We start from the raw sequence: 12,280 nt of genomic DNA on the forward strand, positions 1-12,280 counted from the left end.
TCTTTCTGAGGCTCAGTGTCAAAGAGCTGTGGGAGGGGGGCTGCCGGGAAAAGCAGGAGGCGCTGCAGTGGGGGGCCTGGGTGAGGGGGCTGGGGGAGCTGGCCCTGGCTCCGGTGACAACTCACTGTGAGGACCGGGACCATTCTCTGTCCCTTCTGGATCTCGCGGTTTCCACCCCTGTAAAATGGGGATAACCAGGCCTGCCTTGCAGAGTCTCTGGGAGAGCATGCAGGAGACTGGATATGAACCCAGAAGGCAGGGCTGAGGGTAATGCAACTTCTTATTTATTAATATATAATAACAACAATGATAAAGCTCATATCTGCAACTGTTTAGGTCTTTGTTATAATGTCTTGGTCACTTTGTCTGGACTGGCCGTGACCTTCAGCTCCGGGGTCTGGGCTAGGAAGACGTTCCAGTGACCTGCGTGGAGGAGGGCAGAAGAGAGAAGAGGCGCATGTGTCTGCGCGTGCACAACAGAGGCAGTGCTAGGGGCTGGAAAAGCCCCAGGCCGGGAGGAACTGCAAGGGCCAGGGTTTGGAGCCCACAGGGAGCGTGGAGATGACTGTCCCATCCCACAGCTGGGGCACACGACCCAGCTTTCAAACAACTAACACTGGGGGACAGAGCTGCCTTCCTGACACCTGTTGGTAATACTCCCCCTCTGGGACCTCCCCTCCCTGACGGGAAGCCCCACCTGGGTCCATCTTCCTATGAGTAAGGTATAGGAGGAAAGTGGGAAACGTTCCAGTAGAGAGGGAGGGGGCAGCACCCAGGTTTGGGGGCTTAGATCTCCTCTCTCCACAGCCCTGTCTCCCCCCACCCCTAAGACCAAATCTAGCCAGCTCTGCTTCACCTTCCCGCTCTGGAGTTGGGAAATCTCTGGCGCAGACACCCACTGGATTCCTGTGCTGGGAACTGACGTCTGTGGCTGACAGCCCCTCCTCCCGGCACTAGCAGCCTGGGAACTCCCAGAGAGGCTCTGGCCTGTGTCCCTGCCTTCCTCCCCAGGCCCCGTCCCTCAGCCCAGGCTCCTACCTTCGTGGGGGCCAGCGAGCAGCCGGAAGTGCTGTGCCTCTTTCTGGAAGTCTTGCTTCCTGACTTTCTTGATCTGAGTCAAGTGGAAGATTCCTGAGGGCAGAGACAAGGTCGTGAGCAGGAAAGGCAGAAACTTAGTGAAACTGTGTGACTTAGCACAGAACGGACCCAGTCACTCCTTCCCCTACCCATATTCTGATCAGACACAAAATCCTGCTCATGACATTTCCTCAATCTTTTGAATCTATTCTGCTATCTCGCTGCCACTATCCTCACCCAGGCCCCTGTTGTCTTGTCTGGGTCACTACACTAGAGTCCTAACCCCTTTCACTCCCCCTCTAATCTGTAATCCTAGCTGTGATCATTAGCACACGTAGCACCACCCTGTCATTCCCCTTCCCTGATGTCCTGTCGCCTCCACAGCGAAGCCTATGTCCTTCCGTCTGTTCTCTCTGCTGACCCTGCTCCTGTCACCAGCACCACCTGCTCTCACAGCACCCACTGTCCCCAGTGCAGGGAGGGAGGGAGGGGGAAGGCAGGAGGGAGAGAAGGGAGAAGGAAAAAGGAAAGGAGGGCAGGAAGGGAAGGGAGGAAGGAAGGTCAGTTGGCCCCTGTGGACTGGTCACGCTTTTCTCGGGGCGTAGAACGTATGATAAAAATCAATAGGCGTGCTTATTCAGATACCAAAGAACTAGCAATGGCAGAGTTACACTGCCTTGCCTGTGCCCTAGCCCTAACCAAATACTGGACATCCCCCGAGGAGGCCAAGTCTTTTCAAATGCCATTCCCTCTGCTGGAACACTTTTTACTATTGCCTTCTATTTCTACTTTTTTTTTTTTTTTTTTTTGAGATGGAGTTTCACTCTTGTTGCCTAGGCTGGAGTGCAGTGGCATGATCTTAGCTCACTGCAACCTCTGTCTCTCAGCTTCAAGCGATTCTCCTGCCTCAGCCTCCTGAGTAGCTGGGATGACAGGTGACTGCCACTATGCCTGGCTAATTTTTTTTTTTTTTTATCTTTAGTAGAGACAGGGTTTCACCTTGTTGGCCAGGCTGGTCTTGAACTCCTGACCTCAAATGATCCACCTGCCTTGACCTCCCAAAGTGCTGGGATTACAGGCGTGAGCCACCATGCCCGGCCACTACTCCTACTATTGACACCAAATGAAAGCCTTAGCTGGGAGTGCTCCAAACCTTAGCTGGGAAGTCTTCCCTAATCCACCCGAGGCGATTCCTCCTTGGAGCACCCACAGCACCTGGCTTCTATCTGTGATTGTGCCTGTTTCTAATGTGCTCTCATTGTGTCTACTCCTGCCTCCTCTACCAGACTGGGGACTCCCAGCTGGCTTTCTTCTCTGGGTTCCTTGAGCCTGGCCCACATTAGGCATGTAGAATGAATGAATCCCTGGATGGATAGATGGATGGATGGATAGATGAACCCTAGGCCAGGCCCCAAGAGGGAATGAGGTACTAGCTGGATCCCCTGATGTTTGCATCTCATGGGGAGCTGGCCACTGGCACCACACATGGCTCTGAAGCCTTGAGCACATGGGCTGTGAGGTCGCACCAGCTGTTACCCACCAAGGTCGCTGGCCAGAAAGAACAGATGCAACCAGCAAGGCCTTTGCTAGGCCAGCACTGCCTTAAAGAAGACCAAGAACTGACCCTGCTTATGGGAATCAGCGTGGGAATCCCACCAAGGGGAACAGAAAACCCTGATCCTGGCACTGAGTTCCAGGAATCAGGAAATGTCCAGCACTGTCCATGGTCCCCCAGCCCAGATGGCAAGGACCAGGATATGGAAGCAACTCCAAAGACCCAGGGGCTCTATCATACAGCAGGCAACAAGCATGAGATGAGATGGGGATGGGTCCTTCTGCACAGGCCTGCCACTGCATGCTCCCAGATCACAGAAAAATTGAAGAGAATGTGGGAGGGATGAGGGTGGGTTCCCACACTGTAGTCTGTAAAGCGTAATTGAAAAGACTGGGTCTCTGGCCTGGATTCAAGAGCTAGCCTGAGGGTCATGGTTGTGCCTCTTGCCCTTTGAAGGGCTGTGCAGGTCTGAGGGCAGGTAGGCTCTGTGGATCCTCAGTGCAGAGCTGGCACCAATGGGTGAGTCCAGGGACACAGGATAGGCTCAGCTCAGTGTGAAGTCAGATGCCCTTTGGGTTGAGCCATTCACAGTGTTGGAAGTGAAGTCACTTGTCTGGAGTGGGAGTAGGGGTGTGTTCAGTCAGGTGCCAGACACCATCAGGCCATCAGGAGGCTGCAGGGGGGCTTTCTTCTTAGGCAGGGCTTGGAATTGAGAACCCTGACATCTTTTCTACTGTGAAACTTTAGAATCTAAAAGATCCTTAACCCTAAGCCAACTATCTGCTTAGATTCTAGTGTCTGGGGCTGACCCCTCGTGGTGTGGCCTCACCTAGCATCTGCTTGCTCACTTTGTTTCCTCGGATTGGGGAAACAGTGAGTGGTTCCCACTGACAATCAACCGTGGAGAGTGTTTGTTTTAACTCCCATGGTCTGGGACAGGGAGGGAACAGGGAGGGTGATGGGGCATTCAGGCAACCACAGTGTCAGGAGATGGGGTGCAGTTTGCTAGTGACAGGATGGTAGGGCCTGGCATTGTGACGTTAATTATTTTTCCTTTTCTGCTGGGCCTGGTGACGATGAGATTGGCCATGAGCTATGCCCCCACTGTGCCATCTTGGCACACCTTGACCATCCTCAGGCACCTCCCTAAAAGCACAAGGTCACCTCTGTGGAGGTGTCACTGGGGACAGTCAGATCTGGATTTGAATCTTTGCTTTACTGCTTAAACCGTGTGACTTTGAGTAAGTCATTTGACCTCTCAGACTCAGTTTTCTTACCTGCAAAATGGGGGCATTAATACGTACCCCTTGGGTTTCTTGAGGATTAAATGAAATACATTATACATAGTGCCTGCCACACACCAATTTTAGAGCCCAGGGCATATGGGCGTGAACTCTGGAGCCAGCGTTTGAGGTTCTCACTGCCATCCTGGCTGCAGTGTACCCTTCTTGCCTATTTATTTTAATTTTTAGTGACACTATGGTCATTGCCTATTTAAATCATTGAGGCCCGTCCTCCATGAAGCCTTCCCTGACCAGCTCAGCTCCCAATAAGCTCCTGCTGGACCCAGGTCACTAAGCCATGACCTCCTAAGGACAGAGGCTGGCCCATTATGCTCTGTGTCCCAGCACTTAGTTGGGGGCAGCAGAGGGAGAGAGGCCACAGTAAACATGTGACCAAAAGCTGCTCAGGGACTGATGGAATCTTTTTCTTTCTTTGTTTTTTGAGAGGAGTTTCACTCTATCACCCAGGCTGGAGTGCAGTGGCACAATCTTAGCTCACTGCAACCTCCTCCTCCCAGGCTCAAGTGATTCTCCTGCCTCAGCCTCCCGAGTAGCTGGGATTGCAGGCACCTACTACTGTGCCTGGCTAATTTTTGTATTTTTAATAGAGACGGGGTTTCACCATGCTGGCCAGGCTGGTCTCAAACTCCTGGACTCAAGCGATCCACCCACCTTGGCCTCCCAAAGTGCTAGGATTACAAGCATGAGCCACCAGGCCCAGCTGGGGCTGATGGAATCTTAAGCCTCAAAAAATTATAAGGGTTATTGAATCTCTAACTGCCCAGCTACAGACAGAATCCCCACCAACCCCTGCTTGCATGCTTCTCGTAAGTGGAGCTTGCTCCTTCCCTTCCACTGACAGAAGGCTCTAAGTGTGAGCAGGTTCTTCCTCTCATGGAGCTGCAAGCTGCCTCTGCATTTCTCACCAACCCAATGTGGTGGAATGAGAAGACTGACATTTTTAGTGCCTACTCTATGTCAGGGGCTGCACCGATGTCATGTCAGTTAATCCTCCAAAAACCCTCTTTCCCACTTCTGGACTGAGGCCCAGAGAGATCATGTGATTGCCCAAGGCCACACAGCTAAGATATAGCAAAGTCTGGATTCAAACTGGCAGAGGTGGGATTCAAACTCAAAGCCCTGCTTGTTGTTTGACCCTTGCGGTCACTCAGAACACGCCTGCTCCCTCTGCCTGGGGCAGCCCTTCAGAGCCACGAAGCCAGCAGTCCTGTCCCCCTGAGTCTTCTCTTCTTCAGGCTGAATAGCTCCACTTTCTTCGTCCATTCCTCCTACGACAGGGGGCAGAGTAGAACAGGGAAAGAGCCGCATCTGACGCCACAAGACATGGGCTCTAGCTCCCGTCCTCCACTTACTGGCTGTGTGGCCTTGGGCCAGGTACTTCACCTCTCTGAGCCTCAGTTTCCTCATCTGTAAAATGGGGATAATAATACCTAACTCTCAGGATCGTTGAGGATCAAATGAGATAGTGAATGTGAAAGCACTTTGTAAACTCCAAAGTGCTACACACATTGGTTATTGTTATCAACGTCATTTTCTTATCATCATTCCCTCTTCCACCCCCACCCTGCCAGCCAAAACCATCAGTAGAGGAAAGGAACGTTAGAACTAATTCACACTTAAAAAGAGTTTAGTTTGGTTCATGACTTAACAGTTCACTCTACCCAGAGGACTTATGTTTTACAAGAAAGGTCACGAAACTGAATTTTCAGTAATTCCCTTATCAATGAAACTCCTCTCTGGGCGTGCTGGCTCATACCTATAATCCCAACACTTTTGGGAGGCAGATGTGGGAGGATTGCTTGAGTTCAGGAGTTCAAGACTAGCCTGGGCAACATGGCAAACCCCATCTCTACAAGAAATACAAAACTTAGCTGGGCGTAGTGCCTCACAACTGTGGTCCCAGCTACTCAGGAGGCTGAGATGGGAGGATCGGTTGAGCCCAGGAGGATGAGGTTGCAGTGAGCCAAGATCATGCCACTGCACTTCAGCCTGGGTAGCTAAGACCCTGTCTCAAAAAAAAAAAAAAAAAGAGTAAGAAAAACTCCTCTTTACCTTCAACTGGTGATAGGAGCAGACTGGTGAAGAGGGTGGGTTTCTCATAGATTGAGAACTATGGTTCCGATGTCCACTTACCTGGGAATGATAAGATCCACCTCTTAAAAAAGGCTGAGCACAGCCAGCCTCCAGGCCCTCCTACTTTGAGGATGCTGTGAGGGCACTCCTGCCTGAGAAGACCCCCCCCGCCCCCTCGGGTGCTGAAATCCTGCCATTAGACATCTGTCTATTTCGCCAGGGATACATCACCCTGCCTGGCTCCTCGCAAGGTGCAACAGCGCCTTCACCCCAGGAGAGGGAGCACTATTGAGCCTTGGCAGCAGTGAGAGGAGCTTATCAGAACTGTAGAGAACCACAGTCTGGCCCATTATCTCTCTGCATCTTGGAATCGGGGGCTCTTAAACCTGGAGGGGCAGTTAGAGGCACTTGATCAGCAAAACGTCTGCAAGGCCCCTGTGGGGTCTGGGGCACGGGAGTGGGGACCGGCCACCCTGCTGGGAGTGGGCCAACGCTCACCTTTTACCAGCTTCCAGAGGTAGATCTCCACCAGGTCTGAGGCCTCATGTTCCAGGGCAAAGCGACGCAGGTTGTCTGGGCTTGGGGATGCTGATGTGTGGACAAGGACCCGGCCTGGCGCCTTGGGACACCTGGTAGAACTGATCTCACTGTGGCCAGGGTCCGCCTTGTCCTCTGGAGAGACAAGAAGCTTGTGAAATATTCAGTTCCATACACATTGGCTGTACCTCTCAAAAATTCTAATATTCGGCTGGGCATGGTGGCTCATGCCTGTAATCCCAGCACTTTGGGAGGCTGAGGTGGGTGGATCACCTGAGGTCAGGAGTTTGAGACCAGCCTGGCCAACATGGTGAAATCTCATCTCAAAAAAAAAAAAAAAAGCTCTAATATTCTAACATTTTGTGACTTCATGGAATCCAGAATATTATTTGATTCTGTCTATGTTAACAACCTCTGAATCTATTATCGTAACACTGCATGGTTCTATCCATTTAATATTTTCATCTGGCATTTTCCACTCCTGTGTTTCTGACACACCCTGCATCCTGTGACACTGATGTATGCCCCCTTCCATGTCTGAAATGTTCTAAGTGTCTGTGGCCCTGAGGAGGGAGACCCAGGGCTCACTCTGACCAGCACCCTCCCTGCTCCCAGTGCCCCTGTGTACCTGGGCAAATCTTGCAGCATTTCCCAGCCACTTTCTCGGGGTGACGGCAGGGGTACTCGGTGGGGCAGGTCACACGCTGGCAGTCCTGGTGGCCATCCTGACAAGTGCATAGGATGCAGGGCAGGGGGCCGAAGGCACGAAAGGCTGGGTGCCACACCTCCCCGTGGGAGTACGTCTTCCCGCCATGCACGCAGGCTGAACAAGGAGGGTGGGAAGCGGGGAGGATCAGAGCCTCAGACCTGGCCAGGGCCTCTGGTCCAGCAGCGGGTGGGGTGGGCCGTTAGGGAGCCCTTGCTTTACCAGTCCAGCCCAGCCACACTGCCTGCAAAGCACAGGTTAGGGTATAAAACCGTCCCCTCTCCCCAACACCCCCCACCGCAGCACTCAGAGCTGAGACGGGCCCAGAAGGAACTTGCTGAGATGGAGAGTCCTCCCCTGCCCTTCAGGGCACTTTTGTGGGAGCAAAGAGAGTGCTCATCTTGTGGTAGAACTGAGATCAACTTCTGTTACCACCTGGCCATGTGAGTCCTGGCAGGTCCCTTCCTCCCTTTGCCTCAGTGTCCCATCTGAACAAGGCAGGGCCAGCACTCAGTAGCCCCACAGCTCTTCCCTCTCCAGCAATTGGGGTGTCCTGCAGTGAGGTCTCTTTTCTCACCTTCTGTGGCCATGGCTGCCCATCTGGCCTCCTTCTCTACTTCATCCCCACTGTCCTCCTGCAGCCCAGCTCTGCTCCCTCCTTCCTTTGTCAAAATCCTTCCCTCAGCACACTTCCTTATATTAAAGTCATTTATTTACATGTCTGTCTCTCCAACTAGTCTATGAGCCCCTCAAGGGCAGAGACCATTTTCCATTTCCCATTTCCCATCTATCTGTTCTGTCTCCCCGTCTTCCCAGCAAAGACATGGTAGATACTTAAAAAAAAATCTTGTAGGCCAGGCGCGGTGGTTCAAGCCTGTAATCCCAGCACTTTGGGAGGCCCAGGTGGGCAGATCACTTGAGGTTGGGAGTTTGAGACCAGCCTGACCAACATAGAGAAACCCTGTCTCTACTAAAAATATAAAATTAGCTGGGTGTGGTGGCACATTCCTGTAATCCCAGCTACTCAGGAGGCTGAGGCAGGAGAATTGCTTGAACCTGGAGGTGGAGGTTGCAGTGAGCTGATATCACACCATTGCACTCCAGCCTGGGCAACAAGAGCAAAACTTTATCTCAAACAAACAAACAAATAATCTTGTACTATTTCCAGGACTAGTTCTGTCTCTAAGTCAATACTCTGAACCTCAGTGTCCTCAACTGTCAGATGGGGGTTTGAACCTGGTGATCTTTAAGAGTACCTTCCTTCGGTTTTGATGTTCTTCGAGTCTGCAAGCTCATGGCCAAGTTGGAATTGGGGAACTGCTGAGTGGAGGGTGCAGGGGGCTGGGGGCGGGAAGTGGGAGCAGTCAGGGCCCCACTTCCCTGCCTCACAGATTGGAGGAGGGTCTGGTCCCCACCTTTCTTGTGTTTCTCCTTCAGGACAATCTTGACAGTTGTGCTGCCTGCCCCCTTGGGTCGAAAGTGGCGAGGGATGAAGCTCAGAGGGGCGCTGAGGCCAGTGGGGGCTGGGGTGCCTGGACCTCTCCTTCTGCCGCCATTGCTCGAACACGGATCCTGAGGATGTCTCTGCAAGTAGAAGGAAGGATGAAGGTCACTGACTGAGCATGGCAGGCCCCAGCTGGAGCCAGAACAGCAAGACAGGCTGCAGCAAGAGGATGTGGGGAGACCTCAGCATGACTTCCCAGAGAAGAGAGGGCAGAGGCCAGGGATAGAAAGATCTGGATGAGGTCTAAGATGTTTTCAGACAGTCTGACCTTTGAAAACTCTCAGAGGATAGTGATTTGGAAATCCAGCCTCCATGAAGCCCTTCTTGAGCCTTGTCAGAGCCAAGGCTTTGGGGCTGGGGTGGGCAGAGGTGGGCAGAGCATGCTGAGGTCTTAATCTGGCAGATATAACTGATCAGGCATGTGGAGAACTTCATATTTGAATGGCCCAAGTTAGAGGCCATTGCCTGGGAGGAAGGTGCCTGGACTAATGGGAGACACAGGCTGTAGATGGAACAGTGTCAAAGTGTTCCTCGGGAGGAAAATGAGGAAGTTTGGGGCCTGCTGCTGCCCTGCGTGGTGACTTGCTTCCCCCAGGCCTTACCTTGCCCATCAACCATGATGGGACCCATGACGGGAGGCTAGAGAGAGGGGCTGGGATATAGTGGGGGCTCATGTAGCCGACCCAGGGGACAAACAAGAAATGAGGACAATAACTGGTATTGCCTTCCCCAGAGTCATAAGATTTAGGCCCTAGATCACAGCCCCCTGACCCCACCCCATCAATAAGGCTGTGCACTCACCATCCCGTGGAACGACTGTCCACTGTCCTCTTCAGCCGATTGCTCACTTGCTTCATCTGAAAACTCAAAGGGAAGCTGGATCAGCTTCAGGCTCCCCAGCCTTGCTGCCTAGAGCCCTGAGGCCTCCACCTATAGGCTCTGCCCTTTCCCAAGGCCTACTGCCACAGCTGCAGCCCTAGCCCACGAGCAGGCTCCTTTGCCCCAGAGGTGACTTCTACTTCTCATTACAGCCTCTCTTCATCCTGGTTGGGTTGATGAAGTCCCTACAACTGAGTTGCTGCCTCAGTTTCCCTGTACTGACCTCCTGGTCACCATTAGGACTGAACTCCTTGAAACAGCATTTTGTTTGGTCCTTACTGAGAGCTCACCTCTCTGGGACACTGGGCCATACCCTTCAGTATTTACCATGGATGGCCAAAGGCACAGAATCCCATCCCTGCGGACTGTACACAGCCACACTTGAAGTCACCAGGCCTTGGTTTATACTCCTAGGAACCTACACTCCAGCCCCTTGGCCCTTCCAGCCTGAGCACTCTGCCAGTCCCCATTCCCCTGGGAAACCAGCACAGAAAGCCCTTTGGAGCCCTGCAGCTTCCTAAACCCGAGTGGGCCTCTCTCCCTAGCCCTTGCCTCACTCCACAGTCTGGCTCCCACCAATCATTCCCGCTTCAAAGACCCAGAACATTGGAATTAGACTATGTTAGCAATCACAGGGTACAGCTAAGGCCCAGAGAAGGAAAGGAATTTGTGGAGTTAGCTGGAAGAACCAGGACTAAACTGGAGTCACCTGACCCCTAGTCCAGTGCTCCTTCCAAACTCTAACATCTGGGGATGCATCCACTATGGAGCACTCACCTACCTGAGTGCCACCTCCTCCAGGAGGCTTTCCTTGACTACCCCAGCCTGCAGGGAACAGTCTGTCTACTTCATTCTGCTCAAGCCTAGCCTGCCCTTCACTAATCGATGTGTTGCCTTTCTGTTTTATACAGAGGTTCTACCTGGGTTCCGTATAACAGACATGTTCTGAGCTCTGGCGAGCCCAATACTGTGACCAGCTCTGCTGTGAGGAAAGCAGGATGAGACGGAGTCCCTACCTATACTAGACCCCTCTCATATGCCACTTATGGTCCTCTCAGCTCATCTGATGGCAGGGACTTTGTCCCTCATGGCAGGCACTGCAGCAGCAATCCCCCCACTTCCCTCCAGCTCAGCCTCACAGTGCCCTCCTCAAGCCCGCAGTTCCTATCCACATCCCCTGCCCCCACACCTTACCCCAGCCCACTCCTGCCTCTGCTCCCAGGCCTACTCAGCACCCACCCATGCATGCACAGCAGGGAGGTACCACCCATGGATGAGCCTTTGAGAGAGAACCAGTGGCATGTGGATATATTCTTACTGCTTCCTCTACCACTCGCAGACTTGGCTGAGAAGCAGAGACTACCCAGAGCAACAGGTCACACTTGCTTAGCAAGTGGAGGCCAGCCCCTGGACACTGTCCTATATTGCTTCTCTCTCCTTCCCTGCTTCACTCCCCTTTTCCGTCTTTCCTCTCCCTAGGACTGCATTAAAAAATAAGTGGCCCATCGGCTTCTGCCAGGCTCTGCTTTCTTGGGGGTGCAGGCTCAGCCACCACCCTGGAGGAAGGAGCAGTCTGCTACATGCTGGGTGTCCCCTGCAGTTCCTCACAGCTCTAACAGTCTATGGCCAGGCCCATGGAGTGAGCACTGCCAGATGGAGGGACAGACTCACCTTTGCAGGCCTGGCAGCAGGAGTCTGGCAGCGGGAGGGGTGCAGGGCAGCCTGGTTCAGGGCAGGTCATGAGGCCACAGTAGATCTGGCCCTCCTGAAAGATAGAGCAAACTGGCTGGGAAATGAGCTCTGATGAGGACTAGCTTTGCGGGCTAGGAACACCCCCTTCCTTGGGAGCAAATGGCCTTGAGGTCTCCCCTAAGGTGGGGAGAGGAAGCAGCAGCATCTCCTGGGCAAGGGGCGGCCAGCTCAGAGGGGAGGGGGTCCCCCATGCCCTCCCAGCCGTATTTCCAGGCCCTGCAGGAAACATCCAGCCTTCAGCTTCTGACTTACAGCCAGGCTGTCCCTAGGCTCTCACTGCTGACTGTTGAGGTGGGATTCTCCCCATCCTACAGATGAGGAGCCAGAGTGGGGCCTGAGCTGTCTGTCTCAAGTCAGAAAGACAGTCAGGGCCCAGTCTTCAAGCTTTTCCTACTGAAATCAGTGTCATGGGAGGGGGACGGGTGGGTGATACCTGGGCTTATCTTGCTCTTTACTGAAAGCCCTTGGTCTCCAACTTCGGGATCCAGCCTTGAAAGGCAAGACTGCAGGGGAAGGGGCTTTTGGGGGTCAGGAGTCAGGTGACCTTAGGTGGTCACTTCTTTCCTCTGGGCCTGAGATTCCTCCTCTTGAAGTGGGGGTCACCCCCATCTGGAGGGTGCAGATCCAGCAAGGGAATGGTTGTGAAAAGCACAAGGCACAACGTGCCTGGGAGGAGGTGCTATTGCCTTGAGACCTTTCCCTGTTCCCTTTCCAGAGTGTCTGAGAAATGAGGATTCTTGTCCTTTGGGTGAGGCCAGAAGTCAAGGCATCCTCATATAATCAGGGATGAGGAGAAAGAAGGGGAGGCCCAAGCACCCAGGGAAAATGAACAGAAGAATCCTGAGAATGCTCTCACCACCCACCACCAGCATTTCTGTCTCTCCCCACAGCCT

At 53.1% G+C, this 12,280-nt stretch overlaps 1 protein-coding gene across 4 annotated transcripts in view; it reads right to left on the reverse strand.

Moving 5' to 3' along the window:
• Positions 1-267: 267 nt before the first annotated feature.
• Positions 268-12,280, reverse strand: part of CHRDL2 (chordin like 2) — a 39,692-nt gene continuing 27,679 nt past the window's right edge. The window contains exons 5-12 of one of the 4 annotated variants that reach the window (XM_012469678.2): positions 11,307-11,400; positions 9,558-9,613; positions 8,668-8,836; positions 7,175-7,369; positions 6,508-6,681; positions 5,289-5,343; positions 1,039-1,131; positions 268-423 (exon numbers count right to left, since the gene is read on the reverse strand). In XM_012469678.2, coding sequence (XP_012325101.2) covers positions 333-423; positions 1,039-1,131; positions 5,289-5,343; positions 6,508-6,681; positions 7,175-7,369; positions 8,668-8,836; positions 9,558-9,613; positions 11,307-11,400 — 927 coding nt within the window. In that variant the 3' untranslated portion in view covers positions 268-332. The remainder of the gene's footprint in view (positions 424-1,038; positions 1,132-5,288; positions 5,344-6,507; positions 6,682-7,174; positions 7,370-8,667; positions 8,837-9,557; positions 9,614-11,306; positions 11,401-12,280) is intronic. The other 3 variants (XM_012469679.2, XM_012469681.2, XM_012469682.2) reach the window with 3 other exon arrangements.

The sequence above is a fragment of the Aotus nancymaae genome, unplaced genomic scaffold, assembly GCF_030222135.1.
Source record: "Aotus nancymaae isolate 86718 unplaced genomic scaffold, 86718_ANA_hifiasm-v0.15.2.pri h1tg000059l, whole genome shotgun sequence".
Classification (NCBI taxonomy): Eukaryota; Metazoa; Chordata; class Mammalia; order Primates; family Aotidae; genus Aotus; species Aotus nancymaae.